At 37.1% G+C, this 20,187-nt stretch overlaps 1 protein-coding gene across 1 annotated transcript in view; it reads left to right on the top strand.

Moving 5' to 3' along the window:
• The first annotated feature begins 2,454 nt into the window (after window positions 1-2,454).
• The window catches only part of LOC114464850 (MORN repeat-containing protein 4-like), a 35,134-nt gene continuing 17,401 nt past the window's right edge, over window positions 2,455-20,187 (top strand). Inside the window, exons 1-2 of the mRNA XM_028449473.1 lie at window positions 2,455-2,567; window positions 3,789-3,860. Of these exons, the coding sequence (XP_028305274.1) occupies window positions 3,794-3,860 (67 nt within the window). The 5' untranslated portion in view covers window positions 2,455-2,567; window positions 3,789-3,793. The remainder of the gene's footprint in view (window positions 2,568-3,788; window positions 3,861-20,187) is intronic.

Here is a 20,187-nt window from a genome sequence, read left to right as displayed (position 1 = left end):
TGTTTATGAGCTGAAAAAGGAAGAATCTCTTTGTTATTAAACCCAACTTTGAAGCATAGTTTAATTTATTGACAACGATAGAAAACGTTTTGTAGATGGTCACGGTCTGCTGTTTGTTGTCATATGGTGAATTGGCCCTCATCGGCTTCTGTAGATTTAACTTAGCAGACCTTCGACTTTCATCACGATATGGTATTTTGAGTTCATTTTCTAAATTTCGACTTTAATCTCAACATTTCGACTTTCTTCTTGATTTGCCCAAGATTATTTTCTCCATCAAAATTGACCCTAATTCGCTTCTGTAGTTTTGGAACCAAAAGTAAAGGGTGTAATAATTGTGCCTGTTGGTGATAGTGGACTTTCACTTGAAGAAGATTTTTGAGTGATAAGTGATTTTTTTTTTTCCCTGCTAAAGCTTGTACAAAGCGTTGGTATGTGACTCCTGGCTCATATCTGTCAAGTATCCCATTTTGGTCAGGAAACTATTGTATTTTACCCCTTTTTTTCTGCCATCCTCCCGTATTAGAATTATATGTAAATATCCCGTATTCTTATAATGTAGTAATAATTAAAAGTTAGATAAATAAAAACCTTCCTCTGCCTTTGCAAACTGGCACCTGATGTGGCCTGGGTGGCAGTTCTCGCAAGATTAGTGCAGACATCAGCAACAAACCAGGAAACAACTCAGAAGAGAGATGGATGGATGTAAGGCGTTTCTGAGAAAAAACAAAGAAGTTGTGTAAATACCTTAAAAAATGGGACAGCGAATTTACCTTCCTAAATAGGAGCAGGATGGGTCACAGTTACACATTTTGTAAGATTTGTAACTGAGATTTTAGCATCTCCCACGGGGGAAGGAACAACATAAATCACCATGAAAAATCAGCCAAGCACAAGCACCACAAAAATACACTGCTTTCTAAAAGTGTTAAAGGATGTAAAGTCTGCAACAATTGTGTCTAATAAGTCATTAGTGAATACAAGAGAACTGTATATATTAGGGCTGTTGAAAAACATCGATTCTGCAAAATATCGCGTTGCGCAATTTTCGGATCAATTCTAAATGCATCCATATCGATTTTTTTTTATTTAAAAAGATGAATGAAAATTAAACCTTAATTTAACTAGGAAAGTATTTTTTACTGCAAGAGACATTGTAACGGCACAAAAAAGTGTGCTGAAACCTGGGCATGTTGACCAACTTGTGTTTTTACAACAAAATCTAAAAAGAAAGTACTATTTTTCTGCATCTATTTGTTGTTCTAGGAAAATACCTCAGTTAAGTTGCACTAAAGTTATGTTGCACTAAAGTCAAAGTTGGTCTAAAAGCCACAGGCAGAGTGTATGTTATTTTTTTATTTTAAGTTGTTGGCACATGGCATGTTAAAGCCAATGTTTTGAGGGTAAAATATGCCAATGAAATATATTTCATACATAATGTTCTCATGAAGGTGTACACATTTACAGATTAGTTGTTTATATATATATATATATATATATATATATATATATATATATATATAAGAAATTATGTAATGACAATAAAATGTAAATATCAAACTTAAAGACAAACAATGTATATGCAATGTGTTGATTTGTATAAAAACGTGCTTTATATACCGTTTTATGATTTCATTTAGGCTGTATTATAACGTAGGAATGTTCACACCATTTCAATGTCAACAAAGGCCTACCACATTCTAATTATCACCTGATTAGATTATTTGGATAGTGTTTAGAGATGACTATAGTTGTAATTTGCGTTATATAAATAAAGTTGAATTGAATTAATCGTATTTAGTAAGTTGTTGACAAGTGAGTATTTCAGATTTCTTGTAGACCTGTCTTAAAACATAAGGGACACTGAGCTTGGTTTGTAAATTTACCATATTTTCCAATCCAAAAGTTGACAGACATGTCCTGGCTTGTTAACATTGTGCTGCAGGTTAATCCCAGTCCCTCTAAGACAGGAGGACAGCAGTTTGTTTCAATTGGGTCACCTTTATTATTTCCTTTGTCCTTTAGCTTTTTATTGAATTACAGTCTTATCGACTCTCCATCATCTCATATATCACACACTCGGTATGTCAGTGCAGTTGCTTAGGGTGAATTAATCAAATTGAATAGAATTCTCCAAAAAGGCGTTTAATCACCAGATTGAAATGCGAAATGGTGTGCTGTAGTTAAAATGAAGCTTTTATAATCCTTCAGAGACGGTGGAGTAGAACATACAGCAGGCAAGGGCAAACGTTTTAAAAGGAGCACTCCGGCTAATTAAGCCATTGAACTCGTTGCCCTCGACAAAGACGTCTACGGTCTTCTTCAGAAGGCTGGGCAGTGAGACTGATTAGCCAATGGGAGGGCGGCATGGTGCGAGGTGGGGGAATAGTGACCAATTGGATCGCGGTGTTAATGCTGGGACGCTGATGCAGGTTTACCAGGAAGCAGCTGCGAGGAAAGGCTGAAGAAAGCGGAAAAGCTGGAGCTGTCGCGTTGTTTCAGTGATGTGAGGGAACGGGACTGAACATTTTCAGATAAAAAAAAAACAAAACAAAAAAAAAAAACAGGTAAAACTGCTCGTTTGTCTTTTCTCACCTGTGCTCGCTGTGTGTGTCTGCGCGTGAGGACGTGTGAGCGTGTTTTGGTGGCTGACAGCCTCATGCCGGCAGGATGAAAGGATTAGGGGCGCCGTTACTGTGGCAACATTAGATGGAGGGATACACACTCCCTCCTGTTTAATCTGACAGCGCGTGCCTGTTGGTATTTCAGTAATTATTCAGCCTATCAAACGGATCCTAGATGTTTTCCTTTCTTACTGCGCAGCATAAATGTGTCTTTGAAGCCGCTTCTGGCAGCAGTTTGTCTACAACCTCATTGTGAGACAAAAGACCACATATTAGCACAGCAGATGTTTACATCTGGACTGCAAGATTTACTGTAATGCTACGATAATGAATTAACAAATGAGACCTAAGTTCACTGCCAGCATTGTTATTTAGTTATTAATAATAATATTAATATATAATTGCAACTCAAACATATGTTTAAGTAAGACAATTTTGAGTTTACATTAATCTAGTGTAATCTGATTACTTTCAGTGGGTGCTCTCAACAGTAATCTACAGCTGTCAGCATGTTGCCTTATTATCATCATCAAAGCCCAATACATATTCTCTCTTCCAATTTACTGTTTTACAATAGACATGTCTCCTGTATTGGCTAGGTGGATGTACTAGAGCAGTGGTTCTCAAACTGGGGTCCGTGGACCTCCAGGGGTTCTGTAGCTTGAGGGTCTGTGTAACAATAACAATAAATGATTACTTTTGTTGTATTATTAAAGAGTGTATAACTATATATGTAAATCAATTCACCAATAAAAAACATACTTTACATGTACAGCGTAACAGTATAGATATATATAAGTGTCCTTGTTGGAGCCTGATATGTAATAACCACCAAAAATGTAACAAGACCCATGTTGATATTATGATTTTTTTTATTTTTTAAGTAATAAAACCCAAAATGTAATAACTAGTCAGTAATGTAACAAATGTGCTGCCAAGCTTGAAATGTAGTTGAATTTAAAAAAAAAAAAAAAAAATGTTAGAACTGGTCAAAAATGTAACAAGACGTTGAACCCAAAACATAAACACTAAGATAAAGGTTTTTATTATTACATTACAACCCTTAGCACTTTTGTTACATTATTGACTAGTTATTTCATGTGTCAGAAGTTGTAAAGTTTGATTCAGGTTTTTTGAACATTGACGTACAGTATTTCTGTGCAGACCCAATGACGCTGACACGTGGATCCTTCACCTACTCTAACGGCGAGGAGTACCACGGCGAATGGAAACAAGGCAAGACTCACCTACTCCAATACTTTCCCTTAAACACTGCAATGATTTGCATTAACTGCAGTGGGATTTATAGTGTTATTAGGGCAAATGCAAACAGGCAGGGAGTAAGTCCATACAAGCTACCACATAACAATAGAATAAGCCTTTTACTTGTTGCAAGTATAATATGGAGTCAAGACATTACTTGGAAAAGCTGTAGAGTTAAGGTACCTTCATATTTTATTTGTCATCATTCATCCCCTGACATGAACTTGTTTTATTGTTTAACCACATTTCTTTACTGAAATGTTTTAAGTTAACATTTTATTTTCTCTTTGCGTTTCTTTTCATAAACTACCTTATATGTCACCTTTTATGTCACGCATCCTTTCAATTCCAAGCTGTCACCACCTTTTATTTTTCACACCTTATTTCTTTGTTTGATTTGTTTCAATAAAGTTTGGTTTTCATTTCCTCCACTGGCTCACAATCGCCCACACGCTTTTCCTCCAAGTCCCTTCTGTTTCTGGTTTTAAGATAATTGCTCTCCACACTTCATAAACAATATCAGATCCTGGTGTTAATGGATTGAATCAAACAGTTTTCATCTGTCAACTTTCAAGGAGCTGTCTGATAAATGAAGGGTCCTTAACATGAAGCATTGCATGCAACATTGTATGAACCCGAAAATGAAATCAGTGCTAGGGTGTCCTTGCTTTTTGCATAATTTATTTAATTTGTTTTCTTGTTATCAAATTTGTTTTTTTTTCTCAGGATAGGATCATCTAACACTTTGTTCCAGCTTTAACATATCCTTTTAAATATATATATTTTTAATCCTTATTAGCATAAAATTTTGGGCATAGTATAAAGAATAACAGATAGATGCATCAAATAATGTAAATTTAATTCACTAATCAACAATGTCACGATGTTCCTCTATTTTTCCGTACCCACTTCTTTTTCCGTTTTTATTCCTGATCTCACACTTCTTAAGCCTATTAATTTTAACAGTGTATTTGAGCTGCACAACACCTATTGTTATCTAATATCAAGATGAATTTTAAAAAACCAATCACACAAAGCTGAATAGTTTAAAAATGATCACTCAATTGGAAATTACTTTTACAATAACGAGTAATGTTTGCCCTCTTGTAAGGTATGTTTTTTCACTTTGGAATTATACATACAGTAATTACAAAAAATAAATAATTGTATAAGACAGAGCGGTGGGAAATTTGTTTTATTTATTTTTGTTGTTGTTGTTGCAAAAACCATATTTAATGGCTCCAGCTGCAATTCAGTTCAAAAAAGCAAATAAATAAACAAAAAACTTAACAAATCATATCAATCAGTGGTGAGGCGTGACGTCATGACAGGGGGCGCGAGAATGCCCCCCTTCCCAAAATAAGTACATTCTCTTTTGGCTTTAGTATTTTTTTTGTAATACTTTGTTATAACTGTTCTAAAACATGTGATTGCACATGTTATGTTATTTTTTTGAAGAAGTACTTTACCTTTTAAATGTAAAGGTGGTTTGTTTAACCCATATTAGTGTGGCCTGAAAGTTTTTCATTCTTCAAAGCGGGCAGAGAGACAGTTTGAGATTGACTGTTATCAGTGTTGCCACAGTTAAAAGTAATCTGAATACTAATTACTCCTTTAAAAGTAACTTAGTTAATTTTCTGATTACTTGAGTGAAGTAATCAGTACAAGTACTTCATTATTTACATTTAGTAGCTGCTGACAACACCCCCCCGCCACCACCTCAACATAAAAACAAGTTTGAATGAACTATGGCCGGGCCCGCGGAATGTCTCCGCCCCTAATAGCACATACCACGTTCCCGGGAATTCAGTCAAATTACTTGGTTCCACCAAGTAAAAAAAGATCTCCGAGAGGCTCTTGACATCCGCTCATAGAATATCCATGTCAAATTACAGCCCGATTCAACAAGTAGTAACAGAGGAGTACTCATTTGAAAAATGGGGACCCCGGTGGCCCCCTGGCGTGCCTGTGGCACATACAAAGTAATGAGCCCCATTCATATATTGGTATGTGTCAATGATTTGGTACCACCAACTGTCGCAATATTTGACTCATTTGATTTAAATGAGAAAATGACATTAATGGAAATTGCCGGAAAAAAGGCTCCTTGGACCCCTAGTCGAATTGTGCGTGGCACAATCATATTCTACAATGAATTACCTTTGAATCGATATATCATACGACTATGTTCCAATAAATTTGGAAATTATCAAAAATCGGGGATGGGCCCCCGGGCCCCATTTCAAAAAAGGGTTCCGAAGCGTCTCATCATATTCATTCATAGAGTATTCATACCATACTCCATTTTGATCTAACGAGAACAAACAGAGGAGTAGTCATTTAAAAAATTAGGCCCCTGGGGTCCCCCTGGTGCCCCCGTGAGTAATGTGCCCTATTTATATATTGGTTTGTGCCAATGATTCGGTACCACCCAACCGTTGTAATATTTGACTCGCAAATATATGAGAAATCGACTTAAGTATTTTTTTTCTTTTGGGGCCCCCCAGGCCCCTAATTGAAAATAGTTCTCCGAAAGATGATGCGTACACATCCATAGATTATACCTCCCTAATTTCAGCCCAATCCGTTCATGAATAACAGAGGAGTAGCGATTTTAACTTGTGTACACAAGAAGAAGAAGAAGAAGAAGAAGAAGAAGAAGAAGAAGAAGAAGAAGAAGAAGAAGAAGAAGAAGAAGAAGAAGAAGAAGAAGAAGAAGAAGAAGAAGAAGAAGAAGAAAGTGAGTGGCGTTTTGAGTCCGGTAGCCTGGCCAAATAACAACCTATTTTATCAATACTCACTTCATTTTAAGTGCATTTTTTACACTAACGTCAATAATGTATCTCCTGGAAAAAAGTAAAGAGTATTTGTTTGACTTCACTGTACATACATTCTTTTTTCACATAAAGTAATATTATGTTGTCTGTATGTACAGTATCTGTACCCATCATATTTTGTCTGAGTATAACATGAGTTGTCACATACACGAGGAAAATGATTCAAAAAGTAACTAACAGTGATTTGGATAAATAACTTTAATCACTGGTTAGATTACTTGTTACTGAAAAAGGTGGTCATATTAGAGTAACGCTTTACTAAGTAACTGAGTTACTAAGACATCAATGACTGTTATAAAGTCCTAAAATAAATTGATTTCTAGTTAATAGAGCCCAAAAAGTTCAGTTGTTTGACACCATTGATCCTTTTTTCAAAACATTTCCCTATACTGTAATCGCATCTTATGAAATGCTATCTGATGTATTAAGTTGTTTTATGATTACTTATCTTTTATTATTTACCATGCTTTACAGTTGCAAAATGAAGTTGTGTAAAAAAAATAATTTAAAAAACTAAACTAAAATACTGTCAGTGTGAAAAAAACAGAAAAAAGTTCAGTCATTTTATTGTTCAAATAGACTAATACGAAGTACGATTTTTCTTAGTGTTTCTGGATGTGAATTATTAAAGCCATTTAAAACCACATGTCTGATAATTAGCTGAAGCATCCTCTCCAGCATGGCAGCTTTTCCATGAAGCATGAGCAGCATGATGCCCAAATAAATGAAACGCACCCTCTGTCTCACTGTTCAAACAGCAAACCTCGGCCTCATCTGCTCAAAAATCCACTGGTGCTGCTTCACTGTGGCATATCTTCATTATCCCAGTAATGCCCTACAGAGACGCTGAGCTGATATATTAAATGCTCCAGATGTTTCAACTGTTCACTGTTAAATTGTAAAATCAGAGAGGCATTAAGTCAATTTAAAAGGAGGAGCTGCATTAGAAGTAATAAAATCAGAAGCTTCTGGAGCACAAAAAGGACCAAAAGGTCCTTACCAACTATAGAGCTAGGAACTGTAAGCTACTATAATTTTATACACGTATTTTAATTTCATTATTATCATCATTATTCTGCTTATTATTATTATTATTTTGTAAAGCAGTACATATATTGTATCATGATGGGCCACAAAAATGTGTTTGTCTGAACCAAAGGTCACATTATCAACATTAATGTTAGCATTAAATGTCATTGTTGTTTTGTTTATTTTTGGAGAGATCTTGTGTAATTATGTCGCACTTTTTGTATAATTTCTGTGCTTATGGAGTGATTTTGTGTATTTTTGCTGTTTATTGTGTATTTTCTTCTTCATTTGTATGTTTTGGGAGTAATTTTGTGTATTTTTGTTGTCCTTTTCATGTAAAGTTGTAGTGCTTTATGTATATGTTTTTGTCAGTTTCTGTGTTTCTGGAGTCATTTTGGGTATTTTAGCTGTTTTGGTGCATTTTTCTGTCCTTTTGTGTATTTTTGCAGTCATTTTGTGCGTTTACTTTGGGGGCCACACCAAAGTAGACTGAGGGCCCCAGGCTGCTAGTTGCCAATGTTGAACAAAAGTATGTTGACCAATGAAAGTTTGACCAACAGTTAAGTCTTTTAAATACAAGTTTTACAGTTCTATCTGCTTTAAATCTTCTTGAAGGCGTTCAATAAGATATTTCAGTGTTTCTGTGAGAATTTGTACCAATTCATTTCATAGAGCAATTATGAGGTCATGGACTGATCTTGGATGATCATTATTTGCCCACAGTCTCTGTTCCAGTTCTGGCCAGAGATGCTCAATGGAGTTGAGGTCAGGGACTGATGTTGGACTCTTGGGCTCTATGTGGGCCAGTCCAAAGTCATCCAACCATGTCTTTATGGTCCTGGTAATCCACATATAAGTCGATATGGGGAAACCAAATCATAAAGCCTCTAAACTTTAAACATCGGGAACCAGGAGCCTGTTCAACTGTTTATAAGAAGTGTTTGATGACTGTTCCAATCCTCTCACTGCCATGTTCCTTACAGAACATATAACTTCTTTTTTTTTTTACACAAAAATGTGATAGTTCTATTGGCTGCCTTTCTTCTGGCAAACATGATTGGTTTCACATCTGCATTCCTTTCCATCTCTGCCACATCTGTTCTAAGCGAGCATGTCGTCTCATCTCTAGGAGACATTTCCAAATGTCCAAATACATTCAATCTCCAAAGTTCTCAATTACAGCCAGAAAATGTAAACATGCTATATTGTTTTATAAATATTGTTTTAAAAAGTTGTGCAAAGTACATTTTTTTGAAGAATGTCTTGATGACATTTGGTTTTAAATTTAGACTGGCATGAATTGTCATTCTCTGTTTTTGCTGATTTTATTTAAATAGAAAAATTACCTCATAAATAAGACCAATTTTACCTGTTTAAAGTGGGAAAATTTGTCATCTATTCTTTTTCTTTAATACTCCCATTAAGTTTCAAAGGTCATACCCAGAGTATGTATACAGGTATGCCCAGTTAAAGTGAAATAAAATCATTAAATAAATGCAATATTTTTTGCCTTTTTCCACTTTCCAAAATATTGTATCTTATTGTGAAGTGGATTCTGTCTATCGTCTCACCCCTAAATATTACCACAAACTTAAAACATAAAAGTGTATTTTATGTCAGACTGGAGATAAATTGGAGAACTCTAAGTCACAGCAGCAAAAGTGAATAATAATATAAATGTGCTCTACAGATACAGACTGTACCTAGAAGACTAAGGGGAAAACAACATGCAGAAAAAGGTGTCAAAGTGAAGCAAGAAGCTACTCTACACACAAACACACACAAACACACACACAGAGAAAGACACACACACACGCGCCATCTGGCGACAGTAGGCCTGCTAAGCCAGGTAATCACACTGCCCAAATCAGTAAATGCCCTTTGACAAAAACACTTAGACAACCTTTAGGCCAGAGCAAGGTTAAACTGAGAAGCAAAGTTTGGCTGTAGAGCAGGCGAGAGGCTGTAGTGAGAAACATATGCTCTCTGCATGATTAACAAGAAACAGTTAAACTGGTTTGGCTGTGATGTTTTGATATGCACAGGTTTAAGTACTGCACAGTGTGTGTCTCTGTGTGTTTGAAGTGGGAAAAAATATCTGAACACCAATAACTGCAGCTCTGCTGGGGGTGAGTAAACAGAGTACTGGCATCCAACTCTGCAAATTGGCTGTGAGAAATCACATGTGTCTTCGATATTTTATAGAGGGAGAGGCAAATATTTAAAAGTAAACACAAAACCACTTGAATGCATTGAAATAGATTGCAGTTGAAATGTACCAAAGCAGCTTTAATTATTGCCTTCATTTAGTTTTATTTGTGTATTTTCTAAATTCACACCACATTATTACCTTCACCAAGGAAGAAATATTTTTTATTTTATATATTTCATCAACCTTTCTGAAACGGCAAGCTACTTCCAAGCTAGTGAATAGTCCAAAGGGCTACCAGTTCAAAAGCACTTAATAAATACTAAAGGGATTCTCCACTGTTTTTTCAAATGTTGCATAAAACCTTTGAAATGTCTTTATTAGAAGATCTAATAACAAAACTCATTATTTTGAACCATATTCATTTTATTAACTTTTAAAAATGGGACTAGTTTACAGTTTAAGAGCCTGTGCGCCGTCACGTTGAAATGACGTCATTCATGACGTAAATCGCCCTTGAGCTCTATAGGAGGTGAAGCATTCAGAATCATTTAGCAGATTTTTCAGTCAAAATGACAACTCGTGCTGCTTTGGGTTGCTCTAAAAATCAGTAAAAGTTCAAAAAAAGCCGATGTCAACCTCTTTTGTTTACCGAAATTTGATGAACAAAACCCATGCCCCAAAAAACTCTGTGACCGCAGGGGAGACAGTTCAACTCTGCTGTTTCATAGACAGCATGAAGAAGAGAAGAAAAGCAAAAAATCTGGACTTAAACCATTAAACCATACTTTCAACCATTCCTGAGAAGAACGCCGGTTCTTTGCAGCAAACAGATTCAACTTGGGTCAGCATTAATGAGCAGCAGTGGATCCTGGTTGCCTGTATTTACATGTGACTATAACATGTGACCACATTAAAATAGACCAACTTTTGTCATCTGTCCTCAAGCTGTTCAACAAAAGAACCAGGCAAAAAACAATTCCCTTACCAAGTTTGTTCTGGATGGGCTTTCTCAACCTACTCTATTATTAGGTGTGTGATATAAATTTAATATAAAAATATAGATACAATGTGAGCCATAATAACTGATTGAGCTGCAGGGATCTACTAACCCTATCATGCAATCAAGATTGAGGTTGTCAAGCATGCAACACAATCCATTTAAAGTGTTAGATTCTGATGAAAATGCAATTTGTTTGGATCAGTTGATTATTATTATTATTTTTTTTAAATGTAGCATGCACAATTAAATTGATCAAACCTGGAACTGTTTGCCTGCCCTAATTTTGCATTTATTTATTTAGTACTGAGACTGCTGCAGTGAATGTTGCAACATGAAGACAAATGGGAAATTAAAGGCAAGAAAAAACTGTGAAGAACAAAAGGCAAGGGGATGACTGGCTGCTCAAAGTGTTTAAAGTTTAGCAGTTTTGCTCTTGGAAAAACAGGGGGAAGACATTTGTCAAAAAGTGGGGAAACCAGGACCTCCAAAATTAAAAAAATCTGAATGAGGAAAGAGATGGTGAAAAGCCTTTTTTTAATGGCTAAATCATTAAAAGGTCAACATCTTTCAACCAAGCATGGTCTTCATCAGGGCTAACAAACATTTCTGGTTGTTGTCACGCCTATATATAGACATCAGCCAATTAGTGAAAAAGCTGTGTTTAATGCTCCATTTAACATTTTTGCTATGACTGAATCATCAGTCAAATACTTTAAATGTGTTGGCTAACCAGCAATGCCAGTTTGGAGACTTTGGAAACACTGACCTGACCAATCTCATTCATAGCAATTTATCACAAATAATTTCAAAAGTATGTATTTATTTTGTTTCCATCCAGTAAACATGTAAATCAAACTTTTGTGGCCTTATTTTATCGCCTGCAGAGGAAGTAACACTGCTCCAGAGTTAATTTTAGGCAGAACATTTTGATTTTGTTTTAGTGGCAGTCTTAAATGTCTTAGTTTTAGTCAAAATGTAATCTTCAGAGGGGTATTCCATAAAGTGGGTTATGTTCAAACTCTGAGTATGTTCAGGCTCAAATGAGGGAAACTCTGAGTATCCCATTCCTAAACGCGAGGTATGTTCTTCTCTGAGTATGTTACCATGGCAACATTGTCCGTGAACTAAACCTGGTCGCTGGCAGGTTTTATCAAAGAAACCCTGGGTTTCTACCTGGCTCCGCCCACCTGAACACCATTTCTGAACACTTTAATGACCCTTAACACTTTTCTCTGGAACACATTAGTCACATCACACACCACAGATGTGTTCACATCATTACTAATGTTGTGTTGCTTTAGGTTTTTTTTGTTTGTTTTGTGCAAACGGTGATTTTCTTTATAACATTGTGGATACAGATCATTAAGTGAAAGACAGAGGTTGATCTGCATTAAAACATCTACTGACGTCTGTAGTAAAGTTCTCTGAATACAAACCTGTGGACAATATAAAGGAGATGATAATTTAAATGAATCCACTTTTAAGGCTCGATTGTTGTTTTATATTGTTATACAGTTAAATCTGTAGATCACAGCTCTTTGAAGATATGATGGCGCAGTGAATTGTGACGCTGCTCTTGAAAGTGACGGTTCGCGTCCCGCTTCAGTGTTGCTTTATGACATTTTTTAGGATGTCGAGATGACTCTGGCGACAATATTACATTAAAAATCAATATAAATGATGCAATATCAAGCAGCATTTACTGTCTTAATATCCAGTGTAACAGGAGGACTCTCTATGTAGCCATCCTATGCTGCTGCCACGTCTCCTCAGACACACTTTATTCATATTATTCACCGCTCGTCACGTCACTGAAGCGATAAAGTGATGAAGCGACCAAAAAGTGTGACTAATTATGGGTGATTTAAACCACTATAGTCACTGAAGAATGAACACACCTTTAGAACAGGCTCATATTCCTCTTAATACAGGCTTATTTCACCCATTACGGTGAATAAATCACTATTTTCCGGGTGGTTGTCATGGCAGCTCAAGTCATCTTTGATCCATTGATGATGGCTTTTTATCACGCGCGTGCACGTAAGTAACCCAAGGTTTACATACTCAGGGTTGATTGACCCACTTCATACCAGCTGTAATGGAATCAGATACCCAGAGTTTCCCATGGTGACCCAGAGTTTATGGATAGACTCAGAGTTTGTTCACCTTCCTTTATGGAATACCCCTCAGGACTAAGTTATCGTCTAGTTTTAAATCAAGCAGTAATCAGTGCTTTAGGCTTTTATTTACCATCTCTTCTTCACATTTGCATCCAGGCACACATGCAGAGACAGACAGGAATACACTCATAGCGTAGATGTCTGTAAATACACTCATAGCTTGATGAACCTCTGATAAGCACAGAATCTGCTCTTTATAGAAGCACAGAGTCAAAAACACCACCACACACAGAACACAGTGGACTTCCTCATTGTCTGTCAATCAATGCTCCCAGAGGGCTGTGATTGGAGGAAACCTTCCTCCTTCCTCTCAGCTTTGATAGGAGGGGCAGTACCAACAGTGAAAGTTGATGATGCAGGAGAATTTAAAGAATCCTTTTCAGCCAATAGCAAAATTCAATTGTAATAGCTGGCGTTCAACCCTTAGAGGCCAGTATATCTGACATTTTACAACTAAATACGTAAAATTTAAATACTTTTACTAAAATGTGAAGAGTGGGACTAGATCAATAAACAGCAAAAAAATAAAAAATAAAAATTAAATGTATACGACTCGAGTTTCACTTCACAAATAAGGAATGAAACGAATGTACCAATGGATTTTATTATCATTTCTGTAATGTTTTGAAAGCTGCATTATGGACCTGCCAAAAAGTATGCAAAATGCAGCTTGAAATGTTCAGCCCCAGAATGAGAGAATACAGTTGCTAAAATTAAGCAGTGTTATTATTTATTATGTTCTGCATCAGGACCAGAACCTCCAGACACAAAAACAGCTTCTTTCCCTCTGCCACCATCCACATGAACACACCCCAAGTCACCCACTGAACCCCCCCCACCCGATCACCACCTCCATGATGACATTATCTGCTGCACTGTATATATATATATATATATTTATATTTATCCTATTTATCCTTTATTCTCTATCTATCCTTTATTTATCCCTCATCCTTTATATTTATCATTATTATTATTATTATTATTGTTGCTCGGTTGTTCTTTGTTTTTTTTCTTTCTTTTTTTGTTGTTGTTTGTTTTGTGCACCAACTACCAAGACAAATTCCTTGTACTGTCCCTAAAACTGTACATGGCCATTAAAAACATTTCTGATTCTGATTCTGATGATATATCATACAACACTGGATTCATGTGCTTTCATATGTGAGACACACTTTAACATGGATGGACAGACTTGCTGTCAATTGTAAATCACTAAGTTAAACAACAGGTAGGAGAGAATAAAAGGATTCATATGGAGAGATTATGGCATTTAACGTCTCTAACAACATAACTCCACCTTTGCTGAGCACACGGTCTCCCATGTGCTCCCGTGATGGATGTCGATTTTGTCACAGGGAAGGGAGGTGGGGAGTAGATTATCACAACACCGTTCAATCCACCACACTGAGCGCGGTGTTGGCTCGTTCTCTGTTCCAGTCAGTTTTCTCGGTGCATCACTACAAATAACAGACTTATGAGCCTACGGAGCGCCCGCGGTGCATGTTGTAAACAAACAAAGCTCTGAGCTGCTACGGGAAGCAGGATGGTCAAATGTCCTTTACTGTCCTAAACTTTTTTACTTGGTGTTATTTTGTGAACCTTTGAATGTTTTTATCATTTCCTAGTCACTGTGTTTTTGGCACTTAAAATATTTGTATATTATGTACATTATATTAGGAATTTTATTTTTTTGAATGAATTTGGGTAAACTTAAATGAAAGTTTTTGGTCAGTGGGGATGGTCAATCTCTATACCACACTTGATTTTGAGATTTTAATTCCAGTCATGATCTAATTAATTAGGGATGTCTAGTACTATTTTTTGTCATTATCTGATATGCCAATATTGTCCAACAACTAATTTCCACTTCCAATAGCCTACTGATATACACAGGCTACCCCTCCCACAAATTAATTCTACGTCACATCATTTTTTTCTGTTAAGTTTGTCAGATAGCAAATGAGATCCTTCATGCTGGGTTGACTTCTTTATTGCCTTCCACTTAAAGTCATTTTCTATAAAACACCCAGAAAACACACGTTTAAACAATGTAAATGAATATTCACTGTAGCCAAATTAAACAGGTGACATACACAGCTAACTATCAGCCATATTATTAACGTTAATGTGCTAAAAAATGTGGTCAAAAAGAAACAATGTTAACCTATATAGAACAATCCTCGGCTTATGAAAGTAGCTTTGCCCGTATGAATATAGCTACTGTAACACTGGCTGGTCTATAAGATTTAATCTTTACAGAATGATAAGTTACCATTAAAGGTACATGATATATCATGCGACAAGATATTGCGATATTGAAACGATCCCCAAAATCTACTACAGACCAAATTGTTATTGTTTGCTTTTCTTTTTCATATTGAGTTGAGTCCTATTGAGTAAGTATGTAAGTACAGTATGTCCAGAGTTAAAGTCAAATAAAATGCATTGTTATTTTTCCAACTGCAGTGTTTATTGTATAGAGATCATAAGCCCATAATCATCTATTGTATCATGAACTCAGTGTAATGTCTGACCCTAGTAAGCATTTACACAGGTACAGTCAACACAGAAAATGAACGACTTACAGTTAGATGTTATTTTTACCACAACCATTACAACTCCTAATGCAGAAAAGGTGAAACGAATGCATTATGGAAAAATCCTAATCACTTCAGCTGCTACCACTTTTAGCTACTAGCATTGGACACTGAATCACAAAGACAAGACCAAAGTTTTAAGATAAAGCTATGAATAAAAACTCAGTAACTGGTCAGTGATATGAACTGCCAGAATAAGGCAGCATAAGTTTGTTTTCCAAAAATGATTGGAATATCAAAACAGATATATTCAGATATGATACCGCACTTTTAGGCCAATGCTGGCTGATATTACCAGATATCCTTCTACTTGCCAAATACACTATATAGTTTAGGACGAGCAATAACTTTTACCATAAGAGAACTGTAAAATAGCAACATTAAAATGCAAAACATTTCATGTAAAAACCGCTTAGTGTTTATGACAGTTTGATAATCTCACCTTTTCTTGACATTATTGTACTGTTTATTAACATTACAGCTGTTTTTCTTACCTTTACAAACACTGACGTTCCACTGTGATTTACTGTGGTACATACAACATATTTCTGCCTACAGCACTTTTTACAAAGTCATGTGTGATTGCACTTAATGTTCGAATTTGGAATTACTTTTTTTTTTGACACTATTGATTTTGCACAGTGCTACGTGTAAGTGTGTGAAAATAGTTCCTGTGGGTACTGAAAAGTGTTGTTATAAACATAGACCCAGTGTGTGACATGCACCGTGTCTTTCCGTCAGTGCATTCAAAGTCACTGTTTGCACACAAACATGTAGGTGTGTGTCAGACAAGAGGTCTTCAGTGTCACATGAATAATTCAGCGCTGCGCTGGTTGAAGACAGGCCCGGGGGCTATCGGGTTACAGGAAGCTGCTTGGGCACATCCACAATAGGCCCAGGAACAACCAGAAGCCATTTGCTGCTGTACTTTGCCCACATGTTCATTTACCATCTCGACATTACCGCTATTGATTGACCTGAAAGCTGGAGGAATTTAGCTAAACCGTAAATACTTGGAGACCGTGACCCTACATGAGATTAAATTACAGTCCCTTCTTACAACAGGTCACTGATAATCTCCACCTTCAAAAGTACAGCAACTACTGGTTTCATAGCAGTCAGTGGTATTAGCAGATAACCTCATACATACTGTACACTGCTGGATACAAGACTCTTAATGGTTTTATCAGATGACACATTAACATGATTCAGCAGGTAATCTGTGACTTTCAGGCCTCTGACTGTTACATTCCCTATAAGATGAAGGTTACATTTGAGCTAGGGCAACCAGATTTTTAAAACTCACAAGGACATTTTCCAAAGAAGATGACAGATTTTGAAAAAAAAAAAACTTTTTCCAAATACTTTTATTTGTAATTTTTTTCTTCCTTTTGGATAAAATGTCTTATTGCAATGGCTGAACCAAATTAAAAATGGCCATTTTAAGTTAACATAAAACTGTTTTGAATAATCAAAAAACTATTTTTTCTTTTTGGCATGTTGAAGGAGAAAGCGTGAGAGGAACCAACAAATAATATTGTCAATGCCATCGACCAATCAGCATCAAGTTTCAAACTTGTGGAAGACTTTTGAGCTTTTTCATTGGTTTAATTGCACATAACTCTGAAAGCCAGGACTGGCCCAGGTAAATCGAGACATCTGGGGCCTCATTTATAAAAGTGTGCCTAGGTAAGCACACTTCAGCTGGCGTATGATAAAAACCAGGAAGTGTGTACAGATCGTGTTGCCTCATCAGACTGTGACAAGTGAAAAATAAACGATCACAAATAAAAGCGGAGGAGAAAATGTGGATCACTCTCCATAGGAAGAACGTCTGTTCAACAGGTGGAGGAAAAAGCACCATGCAGAGCTCAGCCTCACAAAAAGCTGTAGGATCAGTGGGGATTGGGGATCCCCTCTGTGTAACGGAAGTGGGGGACACAAACAGATGCACTATACAGTGGGGCAATCAAGTATTTTGTTTTCTCACTTAAAAAGATGAGAGAGGCCTGTAATTTTTTATCATAGGTATACCTCAACTATGAAAAAATCCAGAAAATCACATTGTAGAATTTTTAATGAACTTATTTGCAAATTATGGTGAAAAATATGTATTTGGTCAATACTTTGTAAAGTACCCTTTGTTGGCAATGACAGAGGTCATTCTGTAAGTTTTCACACACTGTTGCTGGTATTTTGTCCCATTCCTCCATGCAGATCTCCTCTAGAGCAGTGATGTTTTGGGGCTGTTGCTGGGCAACATGGACTTTCAAGTCCCTCCAAAGATTTTCTATGGGGTTGAGATATGGAGACTGGCTAGGCCACTCCAGGACCTTGAAATGCTGCTTACGAAGCCACTCCTTCGTTGCCCGGGCGGTGTGTTTGGGATCATTGTTGTTCTGAAAGAACCAGCCACGTTTCATCTTCAATGACCTTGCTGATGGAAGGAGGTTTTCACTCAAAATCTCATGATACATGGCCCCGTTCATTCTTTCCTTTACACAGATCAGTCGTACTGGTCCTTTTGCAGAGAAACAGCCCCAAAGTATGATGTTACCACCCTCATGCTTTACAGTAGGTATGGTGTTCTTTCTCCTTCAAACACGACGAGTTGAGTTTTTACCAAAAAGTTCCATTTTGGGTTTCATCTGACTATATGTCATTCACCCAATCCTCTTCTGGATCATCCAAATGCTCTCTAGCAAACTTCAGACTGTCCCGGACATGTGGTGGCTTAAGCAGGGGGACACGTCTGGCACTGCAGGCTTTGAGTCCCTGGCGGCGTAGTGTGTTACAGATGGTAGCCTTTGTTACTTTCTGGGATTTTTTCTCACCGTTCTTGTGATCATTTTGACCCCATGGGGTGAGATCTTGCGTGGAGCCCCAGATCGAGGGATATTATCAGTGGTCTTGTATGTCTTCCATTTTCTAATAATTGCTCCCACAGTTGATTTCTTCAAACCAAGCTGCTTACCTATTGCAGATTCAGTCTTCCCAACCTGGTGCAGGTCTACAATTTTGTGTCTGGTGTCCTTTGACAGCTCTTTGGTTTGGGCCATAGTGGAGTTTGGAGTGTGACTGTTTGAGGTTGTGGACAGGTGTCTTTTATACTGATAACGAGTTCAAACAGGTGTCATTAATACAGGTAACAAGTGGAGGACAGAGGAGCCTTTTAAAGAAAAAGTTACAGGTTTGTGAGAGCCAGAAATCTTGCTTGTTTGTAGGTGACCAAATAGTTCTTTTACCGAGGGATTTACCAATAAATTCATTAAAAATCCTACAATGGGATTTTTTTTCTACTCATTTTGTTTCTCAAAGTTGAGGTATACCTATAATGAAAATGACCGGCCTCTCTCATCTTTAAGTGGGAGTACTTGCACAATTGGTGACTGACTAAATACTTTTTTGCCCCACTGTATATGCGCCAAAAACATGGGATTAAAGCACCTTGTCCTCATGGGGGAGTCCTGCTTACAGATCTTGCTGGTCTCTGTAGATCCTCTCCCTCCATTGTATCCCATGCACCTCATCTTCCAGCAGTGCCAAATAAGCCATTGTGCATCTTTACTTTATAACAGCTACAGGTGTTGCAGCCAATTGATCGGCAGTTTTGCGCAATGATCATGTGATTTTGATTACAATAAATATTATTAATATAAATGCAAAATGCATCCTTCACATGTTCAATGTGTTCAATTATTTCACAGAAATTCTATTAATTTCACAGAGCTGTCATTAATTTCATCCTTCTCCTGTTGGCGTCGGAGTTTCCCGTTTCTTATGATTTTGTGCGTACGGCAGGGTCAGAGCTGCCTGGAGGTGAGAATATTATCTCGCCAGGTTTTTTTTTTTTTTTTTTTATGAATCCCAAACTTTGGTTATATGTGGCAATACGCTTTCTTTTGTACGTATGCAGCGTTCATAAATGAGGTCCCTGGTCACCCTAATTCGAGGCAGCTGCTGTTGCGGTTGTTCCTTTTTACTGTGTTTTCATTTGAGTACATTTTGCACACACAGACACACACTCTCACAACTGCATTTCACACATATCCATACAGAATATTGAGCGAAAGGGATGGACTTTGAAATTGACATGAAGTTTCCGGCCAAATATCCTTTCCAAATCTCCAATGAAAACCCTGCTGGGATTAGGCACTGAGCAGCACTCTAAGCAGCCCTGACAGATGGACTGCCTAATTTACTTTTCCTTTAGCTGGGAGCAAAAGGAGAGCACTCACTATAGCCCCACCCCTGCCTTACACCCCTTGCTGAGCAGCTACTTCCACTGATACATCACAATCCAACCCCTCCTCAGACTCCTCCTGGGCCAAGTGCTGTTTCCTTCACTTCTCTTTTAGTTTCAAGCCAATAGGCAAACTAGCAAGTCCTGTTCACTATGCCCTGAGGAACCCTGGACCTCCACAGCCTGTGGCCGAATGTGCCTAACATCCAGTTACTCTGCTGATTCCCACCAGGCCTGTTAGTAGAGGTCAAGGGATAGT

This window comes from Gouania willdenowi, chromosome 1 (genome assembly GCF_900634775.1).
Source record: "Gouania willdenowi chromosome 1, fGouWil2.1, whole genome shotgun sequence".
NCBI lineage: Eukaryota > Metazoa > Chordata > Actinopteri > Blenniiformes > Gobiesocidae > Gouania > Gouania willdenowi.
This window is presented reverse-complemented; position numbering and strand designations above follow the sequence as displayed.